This window comes from Leopardus geoffroyi, chromosome C3, assembly GCF_018350155.1.
Source record: "Leopardus geoffroyi isolate Oge1 chromosome C3, O.geoffroyi_Oge1_pat1.0, whole genome shotgun sequence".
Classification (NCBI taxonomy): domain Eukaryota; kingdom Metazoa; phylum Chordata; class Mammalia; order Carnivora; family Felidae; genus Leopardus; species Leopardus geoffroyi.
The window spans coordinates 26,166,290-26,192,307 of NC_059338.1; the positions used below are offsets into that span (position 1 = coordinate 26,166,290).

Consider the following 26,018-nt stretch of genomic DNA (forward strand, 5'->3'; position numbering starts at 1 on the left):
GAAGGCTGGGATCGGCCCCGGAGGTACGATTCCCCACGGACGAGCTTGGGGTGAGGAAACGGGACTCTGCTACCCACCAGGGAACGGAGGCCACGGTTAACATGGCAAAAGCCTGTCAGAAGAACACCTTCGCAGGCCTGCACAGGCACAGAACGGCAACCTTTCCCACCAACCTGGCCCCAAAGCCAACCGGGCTTCTGGGCAGTGGGTCTGGGCAGGGTGTGGCTCCAGGATGCCCTGTGCCTCCTCACGCTCCCCCAGCTGGATCGGGTGCTCCCTGACAGCAGAGACAGTCCCTGTGCGGGTACCCGGATGGGCTGGCGGCACGGGGGGGGCGGGGGGGCCGGGGCCGTGCCTTCAGCGTCCAGCCCCTTGCAAGCCATTTCCAACGCGTGGAGGTCCCCCCACCCCCGCCACCAATCCCCATGACAATGAGTCCCTCTCTGTCCCTTCCCAGTGCTTGTGAAGACATGTCCCCGTGTGGGCTGACCCCTTCACAATCCAAGGGGCACTTGGGTGGGCCAAGAGGACAGCAGCTCAGGTGTCCTCTGCAGGTATTCTGGATGACCCAACGGTTGGCATGAGGGTTTGGGAAGGGGTGTGGCGTGGGCAAAACCCACTCACCCTACTCCTTTCTGTGGATTAGAGAACAGCAGCGGCTCCCAGCCTGCCACGGAAACCGAGACTTGGGAGGAGCGGCAGGATCCAAGCAACTGAGCCAACTCAAAGTAGCCCCGGGACCAGCCTGGTGAGCCGAGGGGCGTCTCACAGAGCCAGGTGACAGCAGGGTCCCAGAGAGCCCATGGAGCCCCGGGCCAAGGCACGGGACCTCCTCCTGGGGACGAGCACGAGGAACAGAGGGGTGACCAGGAGCCCTCATGCTCCAGGGTCTCCATCACATGCTTTTTTGTGGGGGAGGGGTCTGGGCGCGAGCCTACCCTTTGCTCTTCCTGGGCACAGAAACTGTCTTTAGAGCCTTCTCTGTGCCTGGGCAAGGGAATGCACCAAGAAGAGGGTGGACAAATGGGGCAGACCGACAAATAAGTGCTTTCGTGCTCTCTGTGCTCTGGCTGCCCTGGCGTGATTACCCGATCTGTGTATGTTGTGCGGGGATGGCCCATCCCTCCCACCCCTACCCCTACAGGCTGTTCCATGAAAGGTGCTAGAGAGATCCTCCCCAAGCCCCTCGGAGGAGCAAACCACTTCCTTGCTTCAACCCTCCAATGCTTCCCATTGTTACTGGGTGAAAAGCTAGATTTCTGTCCTGTCCTCGCAGGCCCCACCCGAGCTGGCCCTGGACATTTCTCCAGTCCGGTCTTCTACCCTCACTCCTCTAGCCACACTGGCCACTCATGTCCCTACCTCAGGGCCTTGGCATCTGCCGCTCTTTCTTCAGACGGCTGCCTCGGCAAATGTCACCTCCTCTTAGAAAGGCCTTCCCAGACCTTCACAGCTAAAGCCAAAGCCCCCTCCCCCAACCAGCCACTCGGGTTTCTCTCTCTCACAGCACCTTCTCCCTGGGTGGGCGGCTTCCCCCCTTCCACTCGGGTGACCACCGAAACCTCAGAGTCTCCACAGCTGTCCCTTCTTCCATGGCACTGGTGGCAGCTCTCCCTTCCTGGGTGGCTCAGTCCTAGAAGGACGTCAAGCCCTCCAGCATCTTCCTCTTTGCTGCCTCCTCCCTTCTGCTCTTAAATACAGCGGAGCTTCCAGCATCTTAAAAGAAAAACCCTAGAGGCAGCCGGCAGTCTTTTCAGCTCTAGCGCAGGCACTGTCCTTTTACAGGTGAACTCCTTCACCTTGCACGGTCTCCAGTTCCTGTCACCATCTTTCTCCGATCCCGACGGGAAAACCTCAAGCCCCTCTCTACTCAGTGCTTCAACTGCTATCATGGAGTGGGTCTTTCCCCAAACCACCTCTACAGCCTTGGCTCCTCCCCTCACCTGTCCTCCGGTCCTCACTTTCCAACGGGTGATCCCTTTGTTCACCTCGCATTGTCCCTCCAGCCAGTTCTGCAGCTGTAAGCCCAGTGCTCCCAGCTAACATCCTCCCAACATCTCCTCCGGTGCTCTGTCTGCTTGACACATCGTGTATTATGCTCCCGGGACACCTTTGTCATGCCTGGCCTTCCGGGCACTTGGTTCTTCCCCTCCCCCCCCCCCACACCCATACCCTTCTTGCTCTCTACCTTTCCACATTCCACCCCACCTTCCCGAAGCTCCCACTCCTCCGGCTTACAGCAATCTCAGAATTCACCCCTGGCTACTTCACGAAATGTAATACTCAGTTGCTCTTTTTCCTGGGTCCTGATTTCCAACTATACTATTAAAGGCTTGAGAACAGAGGAGTCTTTGAGCCCCCCTAGGGCTTAGCACGATGCTGGTCACATGACAAGTAGGCGGTGAACACTTATGAATGATCAGTTTAATCCTAATTTAATATGGTTAGCTTGGGATACCGACCGGGGTCACTGGGAAATTGGCTGGGCCGTGCGCCACACCCTGAGTCTGGATGGTGGTGCCTGTCCTTTGCAGAGCATTTGGTTCGTAGGTGTGCAGTGACCTGTTTGCTCCCCCACCACCTTCATGATGCTTGTTCTGATATACCCCAACAAGCCACCTCCACGAGCCTCTTGGGAGAGAAGGTCACAATTCCAGGGAGAGTGGCCACACGGGCAAAGAATTTTCTGTGAGGTTTGGACACAGAAGCCTGTTCAAATCCAAGTGGGTTTTGTCACTATGAGTAGTGCCGGATGTTAATTCAATTTTTTGTGGAGGTCATTTTGCAATATATACGTATATCCTATCATTATATTGTACGCCTGAAACGAATACGATGTTATATGCCAGCGATATCTCAGAAAGAACCCAAACCCAAACCCAAACCCGAACCAAGTGGGATCTGGGGTAAGGTGGGTTCAACTGGACCCCATCAAAATGATTTAGTTTCTCAAGTACCCAGAGCAATTTAGGACCAGATGATCTCACGGAGGACGTGACCCGACAGAGTGGACTCTGAGAGACAGAAGGCACTGTAGGGAGGTTTCAGGGTATTACATTTGGCCGCCGACACCATTCTTAATCGATCTGTTCAACGTGTTTCAAGATTCCTAATGGACACAGTAATGACAACGTTCAAAGACCAGGGTGCGCTTACACTCACCACCTTCCGCTGGAACAGGGAGCCAGAACAACACCTGCTCATCCGACCCACAACGTCTGGCCAACTCAGGTCCAAGCGCCTCTGACTCTAGACCAGAGGCCATATTTTGTGTGCCTTCCACACCACACCCTACAAGACTGCTCAGAAATGGGCCATTCATCTGCAAGACAGGCAGTTCTCACGACTCAAAGGCCAGTCACTCAACGTCCGCAGAAGAATTACATTTCACAAACAGGGGGAGGTGAGCAGATAGAACAGGGGCAGACTTCCTTCAAATGCGCTTAGGCTTAGCTGCTCTTAGTTAAGGACCATCCGATGCCTCTGTATCACCACCGTGCCCCATCCCAGGTTTCTTCCAAACACAGCAGGAAACTGACCACAGTGAGGTCCCCTAATGTCCCTCCTCCCGCTTTCCTGAGGTCTGAGGCAGTCTGCTGTCTGTCCCACTGGCCCACTGTCAGTACCTGGGTGCTGCCACCTCGCCCCACCCTGCTGACCCCAGCCGACCCCAGGACAGAAGAGCTCATGAGCCCCTTAGAGTCCAGGGCTATGTGTGTGTGGCCCCTTGGGTCTCTTTGGCTTTAAAAGCTTCAAGGAGGTGATTAACTTTCCATGTGGGATCTTTCCGGTGAGGGTCAGGGAACCAGTTAGCATTCCTCGTGGTTTCCTTCTATTTCCCCCCTGAACCACTGCTGCGTGTCTGGGTCTGTGGACTAAAGTGATGGCCTGTGGTCACCTAAATGACCAGTGGTCGGACCCAGAGATGCTCATAAACTCTTGCTTTGATGAGACCCTGGGACCTAGGGAATCGTGTGAAGTTGGCTTTGGACTCCACCCGCAGGATACACAGCGTGCGTTTTCGAAGAATCCGGACACACACAGGCACACGCAAACTTGAGAAAAGGAACATATTTCCTTTCCCTGTGTGGTTTGCACATAGTAATTTCTAGCCAGCCAGTGAGGTAAGCGAACAATATGTACTCAGAGCTCGGGTCACAAACCCGCCCACCCCGGCGTGCACCCGGAGGAGTCTGGGAAAACTCACTCTGAAAGCAATCTATCAGGATCAGTCTCTCCAGACCAACCACAGGAAAAGAGAGAACACTGAGTCAATGTTCAGAAGTGGATTATCCATCATCTTTTTTTTTTCTCCCCGTACCGCATGTTTGATACCTAGAGGCAGACTGGGACATCCCTGAGGGCGGGGACTGGCCCTTTTCTCCCTGGTTCTTTCTCTTCAGCCCTCACTCTCAGCCCCAGGACTTAGTCCCGGGAGAAGTCTAGAAGCAGACTGCACTGGCTTTCGTAGCCTTCCCGAGGAGGCGGCTCCAGGCTCGAATCTTATCTGTGCCTCCTGCCTCTGTGCTGGACTCAAGTTGATAATGAAACAAAATTAAACGCACGCGCCGATGAGCAACAGCTTGAGACCCCGACTGGGTCGGGCAGAGCCAAGGCACCTGCTCTACTTGGTCAACTGTCCAGTTCCCTTGCCTGGCTCCCAAGCTGGCCTGGCCCCTCGCTCAGACATCCTGCCTGAGTTGGCTGGGCTAGCCTCAAGCAGGCAGCCGGACTCAGACTCCCTGAGTCTTGACAGCATGAACGTGGGCAGGATAGGCCGGAGGCATGGGGAGGAGGTTGGAACGTCCAGACCAGGAGGGACCAGGCTAGAAGGGGTGGAGTGAGACATTTATACAATTGGGTGGTGAATCTCAAGATGCAGGCTACCAGGATCAGCCTGGCCACAGGAAGAGTAATGAATAACGGAGTCAACATTCATGAGGTCATATGAATCATTGTGTGTTTCCCCCCACCCCCGCCATGCTCATATCTCCTAACCTGCACCTGATTAGGACATCCTGGGGGCAGGACCTGGTCCCTTTCTCTCTTTGGCTCTTTCCCCCCACCCTCACCCTTTGCCTCAGGGCTTAGCACGGCCACCTGCCCGGCTGACCGTGAAGATACACACAAACAGATGAGCAGGTGGCCTCAAGTCTCCAGACTGCCTGCCCGCCCAGACCTTATAGCATTTACTGAGCCCCTAGTGGCCTGTTCATTTAGCACACTGAGGTTGCTTCTCTAGCTAAAGCCGAAGTCCCTTTCAAGCCAGGACTATCCTCCTCCTGGAGAGCTCCTTCCTCTTCCCTGGCATGACAGAAAGTCAACTACTTTTAAGCCATGGCAAACTGGGGACAAAAAAACTAAACCAGGATAAAGCCCCGAACGATTCGTGTCACACGCTTTGGAACTTTTTTTTTTTTTTTTTTTTTTTAAATAGATGACAGTGGCAGGGCAGTGACACACATGCCGATCCTGGGAAGATTTCTGGGTCAAGACCCTTGGGTGGCCCTATCCCTTAATTCCACGTCCTGTGCGCACAGGGCAGGCTGCTCTGCACTCCGGCAGCCCCCAGACCCTCTCGCAGCGCCCACGATCGCACACACACCAAGCCCTCGTGTTGCCGGCACAGCCAGGGGGCCAGGCGGCCTCCTCTGTCCTCGTTTCCTTCCGACTCCCCACGCGTCGCCACAGGGTCAGAAGGGCACTTTCCGCTTCCGCTGTGCATGCACTCTGGCTCCTCCTGGCTTTCTGGGAGCTGCGGACTGACTAAGAGCTGAGACACGCCATGCAAGGTGGGGAATGGGTGGGATGAGTCTTCTTTCCAAGGAGAAGAGACAAGCAGGAAGCTGAGGATGGAATGAAATGCCCCATGCTTGCAGGGGACGGCCAGGCCAGATCCCCTCTCACCTGTACTGGTCATAAAGGTGATGACGGTACTGCTGATGCCCTCGTTGTCCCGGGAATAAACGCGCAACGTGTATGTCATCCCGGGATAGAGGTCTGTCAGCTGTATAGGCTGGGCCTGGGCCTTAACAGGGACAGTTTTTTTCGTATGGTTGCCTGGGGAACAGAAACCTCAGTCAGCCTAGGGCCAGGCAGGAGGAGCTGGGGAGGCAGTGCTTAGGGTCCTGGTCACCTGTCAAAGGCAGAAGCGTGGGGGATGGGGCCGGGCCATCGCGCAGACTAGGAGGTCACCAGGCAGCGCCACCAGCCCTTCCACGCGACGCGGACTCTCCTACGTGACGGCCCTTCAGCCAACGGCACTATTCTTTCTCAAGCCTTCTTCCCCCCACTACAGCCTTGGCACTAAACGTGATGACCTGCTTCCTGCTCCTACAGAGCATGTCAGTCAATGCTCTGTTGTCCTGGGGGTGACAAACTTCCCGCGTGGGAGCTTTCTGGTGAGGCTCGGAGAGCCAGTTAGCATCCCTCATGGTAACTGGAGGGGAGGCAGGACTCCAGTCCTTGGCTCTCACTCCTGGTTCCACCTCTCATTTCTTGCGGTGTGGAGAATCCACACCTCAGGAGAAGGGAGCGCCCTTGTTTTCGGGGTGTAGGGCGAATGGTGGTTATAGGTAGCTGAAATAGTAAGGGCCAAGCTAGGGATGAGAGTCGGTGGATGTGAACCCTTCCGACCACGGAGAACTAAGACTTGGCTTTGCTCGTTCCTTAGAGATCTTCTGGCTGAGTTAGCTGGTTTAGTTGCTAGACAACAACGTGGTGGGGCTGAGTCCTCAGGAACAGGGGCCTTCTCTCAAAGAAGGAGATATCTTGACCACCCTCTACAGCGTAATGAATATGACCCTTGATCCCAAGATCCAATAAAGAGTGAACAGCTCAGCTCAAGCCACCAGCTCTCTGTGACAAGCGACCCTGGTCTGTGCCTTGGACCGTAGGGCACTGGCATCCCTCTGTGAGCAAACCACAGTGGTACCCAAAGTCTGAACTGAACTAGTGAAGAAACCAGAAACCAGACACTAGTGGATTCTGAGTTAAGGAAAGCCACACAGAGTGAGCTTTGGCTCTTATGGGGGCTATTTGGAACCCTCATCCTGGGCAGGAAACGGACGAAGGGCCCCGCTACCTGGGTCCTCCCCAGCACATGCAACCCTAGACCTCCACTAATGGCTTCGGAAGCCCTCTTCCTTCTCCTTCGACTGCTGTTCCCACCCCACTGCCGCCTGAGTGCGTATCGATTTCATTAAGTCATAATTAAGCCGGGCTAACAGGCCCCTCTGAGCCTGGGGGAGTTCACAGGATCTCTTTAATGGCATCTACGCTACCCACCGCAGCTGCCGCCGTGCCCCGCTCAGCAATGCTTACTGTCGATGTACTCAACCACAAAGTCAGTTCCGGGCCCGAAATTGTGCTTCCAGGTGATGTTGGCCCATTTACTGTTGGGGAGGACCGTGACGTTCCATATGGACTGCCTGTCGGGGGCTGGTGGGCAGGTTAGAAGAGGGGTTAGTGATGAGGAGACAGGCAGCTCCGGAGACACACGCGTGCACACACACATGCACACACACACATACACACGCGTGCGCGGCTCGGAAGGGGAAGACTCAGAAGTGGCTGTGCAGGGGGCCCGACAGCGCTCCAAGCTGCAGCCTTGGTGGCCAGGCCAGAGGTCGCCATCCAGGTACGAGCGGGCGCAGACAGGAGGACCTGTATGTGAGGGAGAGCTGGAAACTGTGTGTCCACACAGGTGGGGGTAGGAATGAAAGAGGGGGTCTTGATCCATGCCATGGGAGGCTCGGACCTGGGCTCTTTCCCTTTTTTGATCCTTTGTCATGGGTTGGAATGGTGCAGTAAAACCCGGACGCTGGGCAAAGCTCCCCTGGCCATCCTACAGACAGAGGGGCAAAGAGGTGCCAGCCTCTCTCCCTTCAGCTACAGACACTCTACGGGAAGGAGAGCAGGATCTTTAGAAACCCCTCAAGAGTCGTGATGTGCAGAAAGTTCAGGACCAAACGTGGGAAAGCCTTACAGGGCTCCTGAACCGGGAGAACGGTAACGCAGACAGGTGATTCGGGAGTCCCTGGGTCAGCACGATCCTGGATTGTGTGGAACATGGCCTCAGATTGTTTAAGGGGACTTGGGGTCAACAACCCCAGGGTCCCAAGTAGAGACAGTATGAGCCCCTCCTCTCCCTCTCATGGGCTAGGTGGGAACCAAAGAAGAGAACTCCTTCTTGACCCCCAATCCCCAGCGTTTGAGACACCAGAAGAATCCAATTTTTTCGGCTCCTCAGCACTAAATTGTCTTTCAGGCTTGATCTCCATGCAGTACGGAAGACATTAATTATCTAGTTCCTATGAGCTGGGAGCCACTTTATCAAAGCCACCGCACTGTCTGAAACCATAGCCTGTGGACAGGAGAGTGGCACTAATCTTCAAACGTAATCATTTTTCAAGAGTCCCAGCAGTCTGATTACCCCATTTCCCGGCAAAGATTTAATAGTGGAGTACTAGCATGAAGCCTTGTATTTCAAAGACTTTACAAGTGTGGCTCCTGTATATTTTATTAGCATGCAAGGGGGCACTGTCACTAACTCACTTGTCAAATATAAATGAATAGAGTACATTGGTGATGCATTTATTCATTATCCATTTGACATGTGACTGAGTCTGCAGGGCTGGGGAAGCGATAAAAGATCTCCTGGTCTTTACTTCAAAGGGGGTGCCTTCTCTACTACAACCTTGTCAGTTGCGGGTTGCCCCAGGTGAATGATTCATGTCAGGTGAGGGGCCAAGAAAGAGATTCCACTGATGGCACCACAGGGCATTCTCCATGGGGAGGGCAGAAGATAGGCTTCTTTACTTATCTGCCAGGTGTTTCCATTGTACTGGCGGCTTTAAGCCACCCCAAATCCCAGCTCCTTGGAATCTCACGACTCTTGCTAGTGGGAATGAATTATGAGAACTCATGATTTGGGAACTTGAGCTTCTTCTTCCTCAGCTCTGGGGCCTGGAAATAGCCAGAGAATTTGGGTTTACACAGTTTGGCCACCAATACAATAACTGACCCAAATCTGACTCTCGTAAAGGGCGTGGAGACTGGGGCATGACTGGAGCAGAATGACACAGAGGTGGGAGCTGGGGGAAGGCAGTGCCACTGCTAAAGAACTGAAAAGCTCAGAGAGGAAGACCAAGAAGGAGAGCTATCAATTACTATAAAACGCAAAAAGCGTGAGAGGAAGCATGGATTGTTCTGCGGGCTCCCAGAAAGGGAGAATTAGGGGGTATCCCCTGAAATCTGAAAGAGACAAGTTAAGGCCAAATAAAAAGCCCCGTTTCACCCTAAAGGAAAGGAAATTCAGGAAACATTGGGTCCTAAGATAGAAGACATGAAAAAGCTGAAAGACGGTTAAAAAAATCGTGGCCGGCAGAACCACTCTCCTGTACTGAGGGAAGTGAGGATGTTTGCGGGGTGTCCCCAGGCTCTAAAGATAAATTCAGGGGCACAGGCAGGTCCTCTGCAGCGTCTTGGACAGTTAGAAGTCGCGTGTGAGCGTCAATGGGGCTAGTCCTATGTGGCAGCAAGGCCGATCTTTCCAGAGGGCAGTAACTCTGCTGGGAGGCAAGGTCCAGTCCCCTTCTTCCCTCTCTGTGCATCTGTTCTGTGACCTCCAAGCATTCACGGGGACACAGGGCCCTGCTATCATGCAAAGATGCCTCATCGTGGCCCCAAAGAACACCTGACACCAAACTACCGGTGGGAGCTTCTGATGGCCTGCCAGGCTTCTCCTCAGCCAATGTCTTCCTAAAGTCCATATTGTTTCAATTCTGGCTATTGTATCTTTAAAGCAAATCCGTGCCTTCAAGGCCTGGGGAACACCGTGTCCCCGATGTATCACTCGCCTCCCCTTTGGGCTCACATAATTGAATTAAAGACAATACTCACACGGTGCATTAAGCCTCCACCCTCATTCAGGTGCTGAGCCGTGAGGCCTCGGAAGGTAAAGGGACTTGCCCAGGACGCAGAGGGGTCTACAGTCCTAGAGCTGCGGGCGGAGGGCTCTGGATGCCTCCTGCGTCCCCTGCCAGCTGCATCACACTGATTTTATAGCTGGCCCGTGGGCTCTGTGAACTAGAGGCCCTCCCCTGGATGCTAAAGAAAGAGTGTTTGATGCTTGGTTCTTAGAGGGACGGCTAAATTGCCCAGGGGTTCTCCTCAGGCTGGAAGGACAGAGCTTCCTGGCCTGGCTGCACACGGGACAGCACATTTTCTGGGCTCAGCAGGCCAGCCCTGGAATCAATTCTTAAGGCTGCGATTCTCCCTTCGGGTGTGCATCTAAGGCGTGGGTGTTACGGGGCTCCCTGGCAAGGCCCTTTCCCGGAAGCTCTTCTTTTAAAAAAAGGGGGCGGGGGGCGGCCCGAAGCGTGCTTTGTGGGGAGACGATGTGAGGGAAGTCAGGGTTCTGGGAACAGAGCTGCCCGGCAGGGCTGGCCGCTCCCCACGCCTCAGCCTTCTATGTTGCAGGGCTGAATGCGACACGGCCGGGGCAGGAAGCCCTCTCAGGCCAACTATCCGGGGTCAGGCCCGCGTCCTCTCTCCCTGCCAGGGTGCTCAGCCCTAAGCTGCTGCTTAGCACGGAGGTGGAGGCGGCCCTCCCATCCGGAACCCGGGGACCCTGCCTGAGGAGCGTGGCCCGCTGTGAACACGGATCTAAGGCTAGAATGGGGGCGTGGAGAGCCGCCCACGGATGGGCCGAGGTGCTCCGTGCCCCCGGGGCTACCAGACTGAGAATCCGCGCCACGTGTGCCTTCAAAGTGGAAACAAAGGGCGGTGGTGGCCAACGGCATCCCAGACCCGCCCCCCCCCACGCGGGGAGCCTCCCGCGGAGGGATCGGGGCGCAGGGACAGTGGGCAGTACCGGATTCGGGCATCTTAGTCCCGGAGGTGGTGGCGGGAGGCCTCTCCGTGGTGGCGGCGGCGGCGGCAGTGGTTGTAGTTGTGGCGGCGGTGGTGGTGGTGGCGATGGTGGTAGGTGCGACACCTGGGATGGTGGGGACTGTGGTGGCTTCGGTGGTGGCAGCGGTGGCAGTAGCGTCAGTACTGCTCACAGCGCCCGTCGCACCCACCGGAGTCGGGGGCAACGTGGGAGGAGCTGGGAGGGAAATGTAAAACAGCCGAGTCCGGTTGGTTCGGGCGTCCCCGGCCTGGCCTCGCGGCCCCCGCGTGCAAGGCAGGCAGCCCGGTGGGGAGACGGGGCTCGGTACCCGGGAGCCCCCCGCAAGCGTGACGGACCGGGTCAGAGGATCACGGGGAGAGGACACAGCCATGGGCGAGGAAGAGAATGAAGCCCCGTGCGTGTTTCATTTTCTTCGCATGGTCTGTGTGGCTCAAAGCGCCCAGCATGCACCCCGCCGAGGGTGAGGGTGAGGGTGAGGATGGGAAAAGACCCGCACCGAGTCACTCCGGCCCCAGGCACGGCTTGGGGTCCCAGGCCAGCGCCACCCAGACACAGGCCAGGCAGCAGCCCTGGAGCTCCAGGCTTGGAGGGGGGCAGGTGGCCGGCTGTGTCCCACAGGAGCACCGGGACGACTCCCATTCCCAACCATCCGCCCCCAAATTCCCCTTTCTCGTGGCTGCTCGAGTTCTGACACCCCCAAACCCAACCAGAGAGAGAACAATCCCCACTCTGTAGGTCGGCCTCCCAGCGTGGCCTGCGTCTCCTGTCTCACTGTCCACCCCTCCCCAGGCACTCAGCTCTAGTCCATGGCCTTGCCTCTCCTCCCTTCTTCTCTGCCCAGTGATGGTCCTCCCGAACGTGTAGTACCTCCTCTCTTCCCAGCACATTTGGGTTTCCCCTTCACATCAGGACGTGGGAGGGACACTAATGCTGCCACAGCATAGTCTGTGCTTGGTAGATGGAGAAATCCCAGGACGCAAGCGAGATACATTTGTGGGTTTCTTTTTTGCATAAATCTGCAGGGGATTGGTTCAGATCTCTGCTCACTCTCACACCTTCGTCTCCCATCCGAAGCTACCCTCGACGTTGGTCAGCCCCAGGGGACTAGGTCTGTCTATGTGACACCGCTTCCATAGGCTTGCTTTCCTTCTACAGGAGGATCATGGCACCTACCAAAGGGCTGTCCTGTGACCCTCTCGTTCCAATATCGCCAAAGCCGAGGTGTGAGAATGATGGGGGCAAATCAGAGACAGAGCCCCGTCTCCGCTTGCCATCTCTTGTAATCTGATCAGGGTCGACTTTATGGGGCAGAACGCAGGGATGTTAAGACATAAGACACTTGTAACTCCAGAGGAATAGCGACATCCCAGCCCTATCTCTAAATCTCTAGAAGTTTAGGAAGAAAATAAGCTCACTGCCCGGGGTGGGGCCAGGGCAGGGAGGGAGCCAGAGAGACAAGTGACAGGGAGCTTTTCTCAGGGGAGAATGAAGACACCCTAGGCCTTTTCAACAAGAGTCTGACCAACAAAATCCCTTTCATTCCCCTGGGTGTCCAATATTACAAGTCCCCATCGAGAAGGAGGGGCTGTTCTGGGATCCCAACTGCTTCCCTATTTGCAAGATCAGAGGCAGTGCCGGACCCTGAGGCTGCTGGCAGCAGAAGTCACATTGGGTGGCCAAGTATGTCCCATGCATTCCAAAGATTCCTGGGCAGGGTCAAAGCAGGCAGTGCTATATTCCCTATACCTCCCGACTCAGACATCAGGAAGGTGTGGGGTGGGGACCATTCTCCCTCCCCACTGTTGAAGCAGGTCCAAGGTGGCCCCAGGCCTAGAAAGCTCAGTGCTATAAAAACTCAGCATGAGGGAATTCACCTATCACACTCACCAAGACCTACAGACAGACACACGGAAAAGCCCGAGAGATCCGCAAGGCCAAGGCCAGCTCTCTCCCAGAGCTGGCCCCTTGCAGGTCCTGTGCCGTGGACACACACGGACTTTTCCTGCTGCTCTGTGCTGCAGGAAGGAAACCTGAGAGGCTATCTTGCCCATCGGGGCAGGTCTTTCTCTGATCTGCTTCCTCCTCAACAGGGTATTTTCTAATAATTTCTGGCAAATACAGTGTTCGCAGGGCCCCCCTTTTCTATGACCACTTAAAAGGCATCATCAAAAAACTTTGGGAAGACGCTCCTTTTGAGTTAAACTTATCCCACTCTGTGTAGCGCAGACCTGGGCAGTGGTGTTGCATTTCCGGGGCCCCCTGAATCAATGTCATTTCCCCCCAAAGCTGTACACACTCATGTGCCCCTTAGTTCTTGTGAAGTGGAGACACACACACTACATCCCACAGGCCCACACCAAGGCTCGCACGCTCCTCCCCGGGCCGTCCCCCGAGCAGCCTTAGAGACAGAGACGCTAAGAGAGGCTAGGTGAGGGCCCTGCTGGTCAGAGACAAGAACAGGAAATGACTTTGAGGATGCTGCACTGTCTTGTCCCTGTCCTCCAATGGCTCCTTCCACCAAGCGTGACCAGAAGGAAGCGTTACTGACGAAGCATTACTGACCTAAATGCTTTTCCTTCAGCTCAGCGGCAGCAGCCTCGGGGTATTAGGGAGAGGGGGACAAGAGGCAAGGAGTGGCCTCCCAGGCGCCCTCCCAGAGGGTGTCCGTCATTGGAGTCACCATGGAGGAGGCAGCCCCAGCTGGCTGAGGCCACAGCTGGCAAATCAGTGTTCTCTCTGGCCCACTCATTAGCTGCATCTATTGTCCCATGGCCGGACAGGGCCAGACAGACAGGGAGGGCAGAGGCGAAAAGGAAAGGCTCTGGGGCAGGTGAGTGAGTTGTTGGAGGCTCCTACAGGCGCGAGGGGAAGGCAGGTTTTCACGGGGAAACCGTCCAGCGCTCAGGTCAAAGGGGATCTAGAGGATTTCGTCCCCTGGGGTGGGGTTCGGGTAGAGGACAGAGGGGCTTAGAGGACAGAGTGGCCCACAGGCTGGACAGGCATGCTGCTGGGCTAAGAGGGCATCTCTAGTTACAGCAGGAATTATGGGCTGGAGAACCATAATTCTGTGCACTATGTCCGTCAGTGATCGGTGGAGAGCACCAGCCTTGACCCCAGAACCTGCCACGGGGCTGCCCACCAAACATTTGCAGCTCTGAGTCACAGACGAGGACAGCAGTTTCCAGACATTCCAAGGTGGAGGGTTCAGTCCAAACATGTCCACATGGCGCGTGGACTACCCTGGCCAAATCACAGATGGCCAGGGCAGATGGGCAACAATCCTTAGAGACCGCAGGCACAGGTGCACGAGAGGGGTTATTTTCACGGGGTAAGGTATGCACAGATCAGTCTGGGGTAAAAAACAAAACAAAACAAAACAAAAACAACCACCCAGGTTTGGGGAAGATGAGAGGGGAGGGAACAGTGGGCTGGATAACAGGCCCGTGTCAAAAATGTGGAACCTGGGCTCCATCGCTTGGCACCTGCAGATTGCGCAGAAGGTTCTTATGAATTTAAAGCCGAGAACAGCTGGTGCCATCAGCACATCTCATTTACAAAGAAGCGCAATGTGCCTCTACCAGCATGTCATGTGGAAGCCGGCGTCCAGGAAACACATTTGACAGAGGGACAGAGCCCCTGAGCTCATTGTGCATGCCATGGCGGGCCTGGATCTTTTCTAAACGGGAAGCGGAAAGTAGGGGGTTTGGAACGATCGCTGTCCCTTGCAGGGGCCACTCGTGAGAGGGGCAGTCCAGACTGGCACGGTGCTCACTGAGCAAGACAGACCCCATGCTACCAGACCCGTCTGCCTTGGGTCCCAGGGTGCCAGATGGTGGTGGTGCAGGGGTGGGGGTGGGGGGGCGGCTGGGAGCTCTGACCAACGAGCTTCAAGCTAATTCTCTTGGTGCCTCGAGTCTCCCCTTCTATGTTCGCTAAGCCTGCTAGGCCACCCTGAGCTGCTAGAATAGTTCCAGAAGAGACCTGTGTGCAAACTTGAGTCAGAAAGTCAGGACAATGCCCAGAGTCCAAGGATGGCCTTCTCCACGGTCCCCGGGCCCAGGACCTCTCTCGACTTCCTATTCCAGAGGAGGAGTTCTGACCCTGTGCGGAGGCCCTGGGACCCACCAGCTTGGCTGACGATGGGGAGGGGGGAGGGGGGAGGAGGGGCCTGGGGCAGGGAGGGATGATGGCGGCACACGACCCACAGGTCTGGCAAAACAAACAAACGGAAGGAAGCGGGTGTGCAACGGAAATAGAATCAACCTAAAACGGGGGTGGGGGATAAATGAGTCAAGGGGGGGGGAGGCAAGCAAACTAGGTAACCCTCCATAAGCCAACCCTCAGATTCCTCACCTGCTTCTCCATCCTCCCCTTAAGAGCTTAAGGAGGCTCTAGTGACCCCCTGCCCCACAGCCTTTGCTCTGCCAGGGTGAGCCTTGTGCTCAGCTTCTGAGGAGGGCGGGGGGAAGGAACCCTGGGGTCCCCTGCCCAGCTTCTCCAGCTTGAGGACAGGCCTTCTGTGGTGGTGACGCGCCCTCTGGTGTCCTCGAACCCACAACATGAGGGCTTGAGAGGAGCCATGTGGTTAGCAGGTCATTTCCTAAGCCGGGACCTGCGTGCCCACTCCTCCCTTCTGCTGTGCCTTTACCTCCCGGACCCTGAGAGTGGAGGCTGTTCTTAATGCTGAAGAATCTGAGAAGCTGGGTTTCTAAGGGGCGAGGAAACAATCAGCCCGTGGTGCCCCGCTAAGCCGCCAGGTCCTGGAGCACCTGGCCCTATCCAAGGACAAGCTCGCTCGTCGTCGCTGACCAGAACCCATGGTAGATGGCAGGGCTGGTGCCGGGCCCCCATGCAGCATGCGTGGTCGGCATGCACAGCGTGCTCACCCGTAGGTCACCCTTTCAGGGGATGGCAGCCTGACCAGCAGACTGGGGCCAGCTGCTCTCATTCATGGTGCAGCATTCCTTCAAGGGGCACAGCTGGCCACCCAAGGGCTGTGGACCCTCTCTCTGCGTTCTGAGATGTCAAGCCTAGGCGAGGGCCCAGGTGGGTCAGGGGAAGTAATCACTCAGCTTCTAAGAGACCTGCAGGTGCAGAGACTGGGTCTGGAGCCTGTGTGTGTGTGTGTGTGTGTGGGCCCTTCCTGAGCCATCCCAGGAGGCCAAGGGTAAGTGAAGGGAAGAGGGGGTGTTTGACCTCCTCCGACCCCTCCCCCACACACATCCTCCTTGCCGGTCTGGCTTCCCAACCACTGAAAGGGTGAGCGTGGAGCATGCCTTCATCCCGAGCCTCTCCCTCCTTCTCCACCCTGGCTGGGCTGGGCTCCGCCTGCACCGTCCCATGCCATGCCCATTACCTCTGCTGCTGGTACGGTACCTGCGGTTGGAGTAGCTTCAGAACACAGCGCCCAAGATGGCCAGAGAGAGGGAGAAAGGATGAGAGAGGGAAGACAAAACAGAGCACAGGTGAAACCACGGGACAAGCAAGCAGAGGAGCATCTGGCTCAAACCTGACCCAGACAGTGTGGCCAGGTGCTGGCTGTTGCCCCGAGGATGCCAACTGGTGTCCAGGGCTCATGTTCAACTTCCCCGGGGCCTGGTATGTTCCTACAGAAAATTTCCACCGGGATCTGGGAGACCTTTCTAATACACTCTGATTCCACCTCCACTCCAAGACTATCATCTAGGAGGTGGCCGCAGGGACAGTCTAGAGTGGTTTGTTCCCAGCTCTTTCCTCCAGGGTGCATCCTTCCCTGGCTCGGCTGATCTTTATGAGGCAGGCTGGGTGGCCCTTCCATCATGCCAAGAATTGAGGGCATAAGGTGTAGGTGGCATAGCAGGCCACCAACCCCCGTAGAAAGGATGGTTCCTGTAGATCTTTGGGGGAAGATGGTGTATAGTGTTGGGGTGGATGGAGGAGGGGCGAGCCTATTTCGTGAACCCTCCCCCACATCGTCTCAGCCTTGGAAGGCCGGGGAACCGTCACAGATTGTGGCCCTCAGGCCCGGCTCCTGTCCTGAGGGTCTGCTCTCCTAGTTTTTTCCCAACAGCTGTATTTTATGAAATAAGAAACCCAACTGTGGATTGAGAGCCCTAAAAGGAATTCCTGAATTTACTGCAAATCCCTAAATTGAGAAGAAAGTCTCTCTTTGTCCTCTTGTCCCCTGGGGCTGCAGAACTTATCCTGTGGTGGTCGCTAGGGCTGGACAATGGGGCTTTGTTTATCTGATGCTCTGCATTGGGCTGGAAACGGGGAGGTTACAAGAGGCTCTCTTTATGTCTCTCATTATAGAATTAAGCAATCAGGAAAGTGCACTCTCCCGTCTGGCCAGGCCTTTGGGAAGAAGACTACATCAGCCACTTGCCCAAAGTCCCCCAGCCCGAATAAACTGCCTGAGTGCCCAGAGGGTTTGACGAGCACACTAGGAGGGGGACTTATAGGGTGGCTCACTCCTGGTTTACAAGACCACAGAGGGACACAGGAAGGATTGTCAGCCTTTCTCCAGCTTGTCTGTCCCCTCTCCCGCCTGCCTCAGCACTGGCCTGCTGGCCCTGGGGGCGGGGCTGGGGAGGAATGCAGGGCTGCTGGGAAGCTAAAGTGAGGGCCCAGGGCAAGGCAGCAGGCCTGGGCCAGCGACGGAAGCAGAGGCTCTGCTGGGGTGGGAGAGGGTACTCAGGAGGTCCCATCCGGGCCAGGGGCAGGCCGTCGGACCTCAGCCTGCTGGGGTAAGCACTAGACAGGGTAACCTGTTGTCTGCTTCACTGCCTCTCCTGTGAAGTGTTGCCTCGCAGGACTCACCCCTCCTCTGCACAGCCACTGACTTTCCTCATCTGAACGTAACATTTCTCCTGTTGAACAGCAATCAGATATCCTTGTGGCTGTCTCCCCTCCTAGGCGGTAGCCCTAGTTTTTGGCACAGTGTCTCACACCTCGTGTGCTCAGGAAATGGCTGTTGAATACCCCACTGTGCCTCTGGAGAGGCAGGGGGTCCCCTCCTTCTGGAGAGGGTCTGCCACATCGAGGTTTCTGCAGCCTGACATCCCTGAGGTTCCGGGAGCCGGCACGGGCACAGGTGGGCCTGGAGCCCCCTCTAGTGGACGTCTTAGGCAGGCACACTCTGCCGCTGGAAGACGCCAGGAGCCAGGAGCTGAGAGCGTTTGCGCCTCAAGAAGCTGGCTTGGCCAGTGGCTGTCTCCCAAGGCCCCCCCACGACCTGACAACTCACTCGGCTCAGGCTGCAAGCAGGCCCTCTTCCTTATTCCCCCAGAGAAGGCAAGGTGATAGATGTTAAGTAGCTGAGAAAATCAAGACAGAGTTGGGATCAGGTCTGACTGCAACCATCTAAGAAGATGTGAGTTTTCCAGATACCTCGCCAGCACCTACCTCTCAGTATATGAGACGGGCTCTCTTGTATCCTACTGGGGGCTGGAGGACCCGCTGCCCTGTTTTCTTTCCATCCCAGGAGGCCGTCAGGTCAGGGTGTTTCTCTAGGCATCTGAATTAGCTGGGACCTTTCATCCCCAAGGCCGCCGTAATGCACCTACCTTCGTTCGGGGGTGCTGGTGACTCCTCTGTGGCTGCTTCCCCAGAGCCCACCTGCGTCCTGGCACTGAGGGTAAAGCGGTAGCGTGACACGGGGTCTGCTCTTTGCATCGTGAACTTGGTCTGATTGGGAGAGAAGTTTTCCACTATCTGCTTTCCTAATTTGGTTCCGTTAACTGGGGAGAGATAGGTAAGCGGAATTGAACTTCAGCAACATTGACCGTGGTGGGTTGTACCATCTGCAGCTGGGAGGAGAAAGCCTTCCCGACTCTGCTGGAGAGGGCACATGTGGGACCTGCCCCGAAACCTTAATGACCCGGGGGGTAGGGGATTTGGGTTTAAGGGCAGAGCGCTGGGCGAGACCCCTCCGTCTCTCCCTCCGATGACACACCAGGGTTAATGCTTTTTCACTGATCTCATTATCTCCAGCTCACTGCAAAGTTATGTGGCTGATGCTGAAAGATTTAGTTTATAATCCCCAGGCCTTTTCAACAAGGACAAAACTTGAGTTCCTTTCTTCCTTTCAAACAGAACTAGGGCACAACCACGAGAGCTTTTGATCATTAATGCCTCCTCTGTAAAAGGCCTATTCACTATACCTCAAAGGGGGACGGTCAGGTCCAGAGATCGATTCAGAACCGCACAGAAGCACACAGTTGGCTATTAAAATCGTCAACCGCACCACACCTGGCCCTCTGAGCTTCCCGATGCGGTACAACATCACCTACTTTAGAAGGCTTACAGCTTTTCAAATGTAATGACACCCCTGTCCTTGCATGGTGACACTGAGCTCTTAAGGTGAGAAGTGAGGTCTTCCCTACTCGGGCTCTTGACGGAGTCGCTCTATATACAGCTGCCTTAACATAAATGACACCTTGTTTGGTGTCCTCAAGGGTCGTGTGGATTCCCTTGCATGTAGTCTGCCCCATCGGAGGAGGTCAAAACTGTCTCTCCTAGACTTACTGCTGGGTGTTGGAGACCCTAAGATCCCTGAGGGGCCGACTTGCACCCCTCATTAGACCAGGAGCTCCCTCGGTCTCGCCTGCCTCTGCTAATCCCATGGGGAACTTCTCCCAGGTGCCTCTATCCCTCGGCAGTGCCCTTTGCACCCATAGGCTTCCTGCCTCAATTCCTTCGTGACTTGGTGAGAATGGGGTTTCCGATTCCCAGATTAAGAGAAAAAAAAGGGCGGAACGTACAGGCCACGTATTTGAGAGTATATCCGATCAGGATCCCATTGGGGTGTTCTGGATGATCCCATTCCAGGTTGATTGTCTCCAGGTTGGGCTGCCGGACTCGGAAACGCCTGGGGGCACTGGGTACTTGGGGAAGGAGGAGAGGGCAGGGGAGATGAGGGGGAGGGGGGAGGCAGGATGAGGAAGCACACAAAAACAAAGCACAAGCATGAAGGTGTTGACCTCTGGGCAACCCCCAGGCAGGATAACTGTCACGCCGGAACCCATCAGAACCACAAGGGGGCCAAAGCCCACCGCCCCATCCAGGATGCTGCTTCCCCCAGTTTAGGACAAGCATGGCCCAGACTCGGTTCAAACGGGGAAGAAGTCAGTCGAGTTTTCCTTTAGCAACTACTGTGGATCTGGCACACGTTAGGCTCTGCTCCTGCAGAGATACCTTCCAGCTGGCAGGGGACCAACCACAGCTGTTTGGCACAGAGGCTGTGGTTCCTAGGCTTCAGACAAGGATGCTCACCGCTGGGTGCCAGCAGCAGGCAGGCTCCGGGCCGGGAATGCGGGGTGCAGGGGTGAGGAGAAAGAAACCCAAGATGGGATCCACGGACAGGGCACCAGGAGCGGGAGGGACGGGGAGAGGCCGAAGATGAAGAGAAAATGAGGGGCTGGGACAGACAGGAATAAAGAAAACAAGAGAGAAGAATGAAGAAGGAGGAAGAGAAGAAAAATAGGGGGAAAGCAGTTAAAAGGGAGGGGGAGAAATGGAAGAGGGCAAAGCAAATGCCCAGCCGATAAGCTTCGCAGGCATCTGCCTCCCAGGAGCAGGCGGACCGTGAATCAGCATCAGGGCGCCCCCTGCGGGGCCACTGTGCACACAGACCAGCTATCCCGATGGAAGCTTCTGGATTTACAGTGCCGAGAGAGCTCTGAAGGTCCTGGGTGCTTCCGGCGGTCAGGGTGACCGTGCTTCGGCCTCTGGAGGTGGGGGTAGCCCAGGCTCCCCCAGCACCTTTGCGGGGGTCAGTCTACCAGCCTGTCTGGAATGCGGTCAGCAGACGGCACAGGTCTTCTCTTGAGACACAATGTCCTGTCAGGGCAGGCCACCCTGGAGGTGCTGGCGTGCTGTGGGAATGGCAGGAGCCGCTTGGCTCGTGGGACATCAGCTTCTCGGAGTCGTGCAGAGGTCACCTTGTGATGTCCGGCCAAGTCACTTGGGGGCTGCTCCAGGCCCGCCTGGACGTGCTACCCTGGTCCTGCCCCACCCCGAAGAGCTGTGGGTCACACCTACCTCCTTCCGGGGTGGTGAACTCCTTGGTTTCACTGCGAGGCCCATCGCCTCTCCCATTGACCACAACCATCTCCAGCTTGTAGTTACTGTAGGGGAAGAGGCGGGACACCACGCCACGGGGGCGGTCACCGGGGAAGCTGGCTTGCTGCCTCTTCTGAGACACCCACAGGTTCTTCAACAAGCTGCTCTCCCTCCAGTAGTAGGCCTTCGGGACAGAGGCAGGCCGGTGAGGGGACGGTCAGGTGGAGCGGGTTAGTTGTTAGTGCCGATGGTAGTGACCGGTCTTCCCTTTGCTTGCCACGGGCTCCGAATCCCGAATGCCCTCATCAGTCCCCCTAGGGCTGGGGGAGCGGCCTTAGAAGCCCTGTTCATCAGCCACTAGCGAGTAAGAGTTGATGCGAAACAAGAAATGGGTGTTTCGGGTTCAATCGTTTTCTGAGCCACATCGCCTCTCTGGGTTAGGCAGGTTGGCCAAAGTTACTGATGGCGATGGTCCATCATGAGACTTATTTCCAAGCTGGGAACGAGTTGCTCAGGGAGTCCATGCCGGAACCACAAATATGAGCCCAGGGTCCCGGCATGGAAAGCCCTCTTCTGTGTTCAAAGACCACATCACCTTGAGTTGGATTAGTATGGTTTAGATCGGCAGGAAGCGGAAGTTGAAAAGTAACAGGTTACCCCCAGAAGTCTGAATACGAGAGCTGATTTAATCCTTTGAAGTCAAACGTTTTCTTTTAATATTGTTTGAAGACCTTTAGAATGGGATAGACACGTGTCCAAGTCAGGGGACGCCAGGCTGTTAAGAGCTTGGCCGGGATGGCCTTCAGAAGGTGGTAAGTGTTATAAGTAGAGTCGCGAGAGTTTGGGACACAAGGAACAGTTAGCAGTAGGTAAGAAGGCCCAGGTCAGGCTGCCATACCAGCGTCACCTGGGCCTCCAATGGCAAAGGAAGGAGGAAATCCACACTTAAGAAGGGGGCCCAATGGGAGCTTTAGCCAAGAAAGCCTCCAGGCAAGTAGGTAAAGAGTGCAAGTCAAATGCTGGGGAAGAGCTCATTCAAGTGTATATATCCTCTTGCCTCCTTCCCCTACCTACCAAATTCGTGTCCGCAAAAGAGACTGGTTCCCTCCATTCTGCCCCCAGCTGTCCATCAGCCAACTCTCAATGACCTCTAAGTCACAGAACGTGAACTGTCCCATGCCTACAGCCTCCTTCACTTCCCAGGCAACTTTTAAATAAAGTAAGGAAGAGCCTGGCAGAGCCTGGGTCTTCTCTCCCGTTTCCGCACCTGGGCCTACCCTTTCTAAGAGGAGAGACCAGTGAGCAGAAATTGCTCACGGGCAGGGAGACCAGGAGAAGCCGAGGGCCTTCATAATCCATATGCTGGATAATCCGGAGTTGGCTGAGACAACAGGGAAGGTCTTTGGTGGCTCTCCCTGTTAGCTGGGGTTTCATGAAAGCAGACTGGGTGAGGCAAGCAGCCCAGCGGGGGCCATTCGGAGAGGGGAGGAGTGTAGCTCAGGGGTGCCTCAGCACTGCTCCTAAGATACACGTGTGCCTGCTCACACATGTACGAGAAGCGTAACGTGCTACGCAGGGCCAACCCCGACCCACCACCCTTCCCGTGATTTTCCGCCGAGCAGAACCGTCAGCACATTTCTTGCAGGCCACACCTGGTAATTTTTTCCTGGGTGTATTTTTGAACCGCTAACACTAGACATCATCTTCGTGAATCAACTCTGGATCTAAAAACTATCCCTAGGACCCCTTCCAAGGATCTCATGGCCCGCGTCTGCTACCCCCTTGCCCTGGTTAGCAAGCTGGGTGGTTAGGCGGGGCTGAGAGCGGGTTTCCTCACTCGGTACTCTCTGAGTTGGCCCTGCACCGTGTCGGGATAGACGCGGTTCCACTGAAGGCTGATGGCTGTGCTGTTCAGGACTCGGATTTTAACGTCAGTGGGCGCAGCCCTGGGATCTGCAATGTGTTGGGACAGAGAACTGGTTATACAAGCGGGGCTGGCTCCTGGACTCTACGGTCCCCTCGGACTTGTTCTCTGCCGGCCTGTGCCTCCACCCCACTCTAGACACTGGGCACTCCATGAGGGCAGGGGCTATGACTGCTCCATGAGGCTGCACTTGCGGGAGTGGGGGAAAGGCCAGGGCAAGGGGGTGGCCATCTTGGTGGGAGGGATCTACTTACATGTTTCGAAGGCAATTATTTGCTACTCTCAGATGCTGGGAGCCCCCATTTGCCCCTTCATCCCATGTGCTACCCTTCCCCACCCTGCTCTGTGTCCCAGCAGGCTACCCTCTCTGGACCGTGTCAGCTGGCCCCCTTGTTCCCAGGCTTCTGGAAGGGTTTGTTCAATAGGAGAGCTCAATAGGAGACCCCAGGGCAGGAGGAGAGGGAGGGTGGGTACCTAGTCCCCTGCCTGCCTCTCTGCGGGGCTCAGGTTGACGGTGGTGTACTTTTCTATCCAAGGGCAGTCCTGGTTGTGGGGACTCACCTGTCCCCTGACCCTTCAAGGCTCAGAGTGTTATACTGGGGTTCTGCTGTTGCTAGCCCAGCGGGCAGCGTGGTTCCTGAACCCTGTCCTCACATTAGAGACAGTCCCCTTTGAGTGGCATTTGTTTCCTACCAGGACCCTGCAGGAGACATCACCCATAGACGAAGATGCCCTAACCTAGTTCAGGACGGGATTCTGACACTTGACTACCTGAAGAAGAAGACCCACCCCTCTCTCATGACTGATTCTTGCCTCCATTTTCTGCACTTTGCTGCCAAAGCTGTTCTGCCCCCCCCCCCCCCCGCCCCCGCACCTCCTCCAGCAGAGCACAGCCCTCGGGGGTGGGCAGGTGCCATGGAAACTGTGGGCAGGTCCATGAAGTTCACGACTAGACACTGCTTAGTCCATACTCACCAGCCAGTAGTTCCTGCCAGTGTCCTGTCTGGAAGTGTCTGCCACCACAAAGACGAGGAGCAGGATGGACAGAGAGTCTGCTGATACCCTCCACTTATTCCCAAGTGGGTCCAGGAAAGTGGGGCCCGGGGCCCAACCCTCACTTCTTTCCATCTGACTGCGACACACAACACTGGCGTGACTCTTGACCCCAGCATTGGCCCTTGCAACTCCCCAAGACTCTCCTCTTCCCTTCCTTCTGGTCACCCCGTCCACCTACGTGATCTTTTCTGGGATCAGACGCAGACCCACGAGGGCATGGATCGCCCTGACTGGGAGGGGCGCCACCAACCCCCCCGCTTTGCTCAGCAGCCTACTGAAGTGACGTGCTGTGGACAAGGAGGCCACTGCTGTCTTAAAAGCCAGGCATATACTTCCACGTACATGCCCAGAAACTTGTTGGTTCACTGAGGCTAGCCTCCAAAGAACTTGTCTTTGTAAGCCAATTCCGAAGGTTAAGAGCAACACTGGGGATGCCAGCAGGTGGCTGGTCTGGATCATTCCAGACTAAGCCTCTGGAGACCGTCTACATTTCTTGAGGTCTCCCCTGGGGAGCCAAGAAGGAGTCTGGCCTGGGGCCCTGCTTCCTGCGGAGGAGTTTAATTATGGCTCTTTGGGAGGGAGAGTCCCGAAGTCTTGGCACTAGCAAGCCTTGGCAGTAAGGTAGATTCGAAGGCCCGGCTTCTATTTTCCAGCTTGACATCTGCTATTGTGTAATAATGGCAAGGTCGTTCCCTCACAAGGCCTCGGGGTTCACATCCATAAAATGGGAGCATTGGACCACGTGATGATGTTCAAGAATTCTAACTAGCATTTGTGTGATGACATTTCTGCTCCTGACGTTTACAAGGGGCCTGTTGCCCGAGTTCACCATAGGGGATTTCTCTTTCGGGGGAACCGAATGTCCTCCCAGGACGTTCTCGGAAGGCCCTATGACCCACCCTGAGGTTCCTGGTCTGTGAGGCTGGCCTTGCGCAGCCAGGCTGGGAGGGTCCTTGCTAGCGCATGAGGGAGGGTACTCACAATCTTCCCCGGAGTAGCCGATGACAGTGTCTGGCTCAGGGCCCTTCCCAAAGTCATTTTCAGCCTGGACCCGGATCTCATAGGGTACGTAGACAGGCGTCTGCCCCACCACGTAGCGGGAGCCCCACACTGTGACGTTGTTCCACGTCTCTCGGGTTTCTCTCCGCCGCCACTTGACGATGTAGCGCAGATTGGGGCCAAAGGCAGAGGTGGCATTCATGGGCTGAGCGGGGAGAAATTGAAGGCAAGGGTGGAGCCCAGACCCGCCCACAGCCTGCGCTCTCCTTCTGTGCCAGGCACTCTGCCCCCATCTGCACAGCACTGGCTCCCTCGCAGCCCTGGGAGGGTGTGCCACCCCCACACCGAGTCCCCAAAAGCCAGAGTCCTATGAATTCAGCTGCGTGTAGCTTTTCTGTGACAGGCTTCGCCCAAGACCTAGTCACTCTGACTCCCAGAGCCACCCGCATCTGCAAGTGCACAGGGAGCCAAAGTTGTAGTTTCAACAGGACTCTCCTGTGACGGATCAGTAAGAACAAAACAAGGAAACAACACGATACTCTCTAAAGTCGGAGAGGGATGAGTTGTGGTTTAGCCACAGCATGCCTGCTGCCAGTGAACTCAAAATTGACTTGGGTTCTACCGAATCCATGTGTGACTATCCTGTCGTTCCCAGCAGCTAACGGTGGGTGCCACGCTCTTCTCTGTTCCCTGGGGGCATGGTCCAGGAATCGGTCCCCTGGGAGCCCACACTACAGAGTTGTAGACCAAGAGCCAGTCCTTGCAAGGTCCTGAAGATGAGCCCAGTGTCTTGAATCTGGGCTCAGCCCAGCTGCCAGGGCTGCTGTGAGGCCGAGCCCTCAGAACCATGGGGATGGCCATCATCCCAACACTATATCTCCCTGCTTCTGTTACTCATGGTGGCAGCACAGAAATGTTGATATTTCAATGGCTGAACGTGCACCTCGCAGACTTGGAAGTGGTTTGCAGCCAAAGTCATTCGGAGACCACGTATCCCAATTTGGGTTTGGAAAATATAGTCGGTGAGCCAAAATGAAGATGGGATTTTTTTCAACCCTGGCCTGGAGGGAAGCTTTTATTTCA

At 55.9% G+C, this 26,018-nt stretch overlaps 1 protein-coding gene across 19 annotated transcripts in view; it reads right to left on the reverse strand.

The window, feature by feature from the left end:
• NFASC (neurofascin) overlaps positions 1–26,018 on the reverse strand; it is a 183,821-nt gene that overhangs the window by 12,228 nt on the left and 145,575 nt on the right. For 8 of the 19 annotated variants that reach the window (XM_045456301.1, XM_045456302.1, XM_045456299.1 and 5 more), the window contains 9 exons: positions 24,918–25,140; positions 22,794–22,909; positions 20,936–21,140; positions 19,657–19,779; positions 18,460–18,633; positions 16,292–16,306; positions 10,877–11,110; positions 7,324–7,440; positions 5,908–6,060 (listed from right to left, as the gene is read on the reverse strand). In XM_045456301.1, the coding sequence (XP_045312257.1) occupies positions 5,908–6,060; positions 7,324–7,440; positions 10,877–11,110; positions 16,292–16,306; positions 18,460–18,633; positions 19,657–19,779; positions 20,936–21,140; positions 22,794–22,909; positions 24,918–25,140 (1,360 nt within the window). The remainder of the gene's footprint in view (positions 1–5,907; positions 6,061–7,323; positions 7,441–10,876; positions 11,111–16,291; positions 16,307–18,459; positions 18,634–19,656; positions 19,780–20,935; positions 21,141–22,793; positions 22,910–24,917; positions 25,141–26,018) is intronic. The other 11 variants (XM_045456315.1, XM_045456314.1, XM_045456312.1 and 8 more) reach the window with 6 other exon arrangements.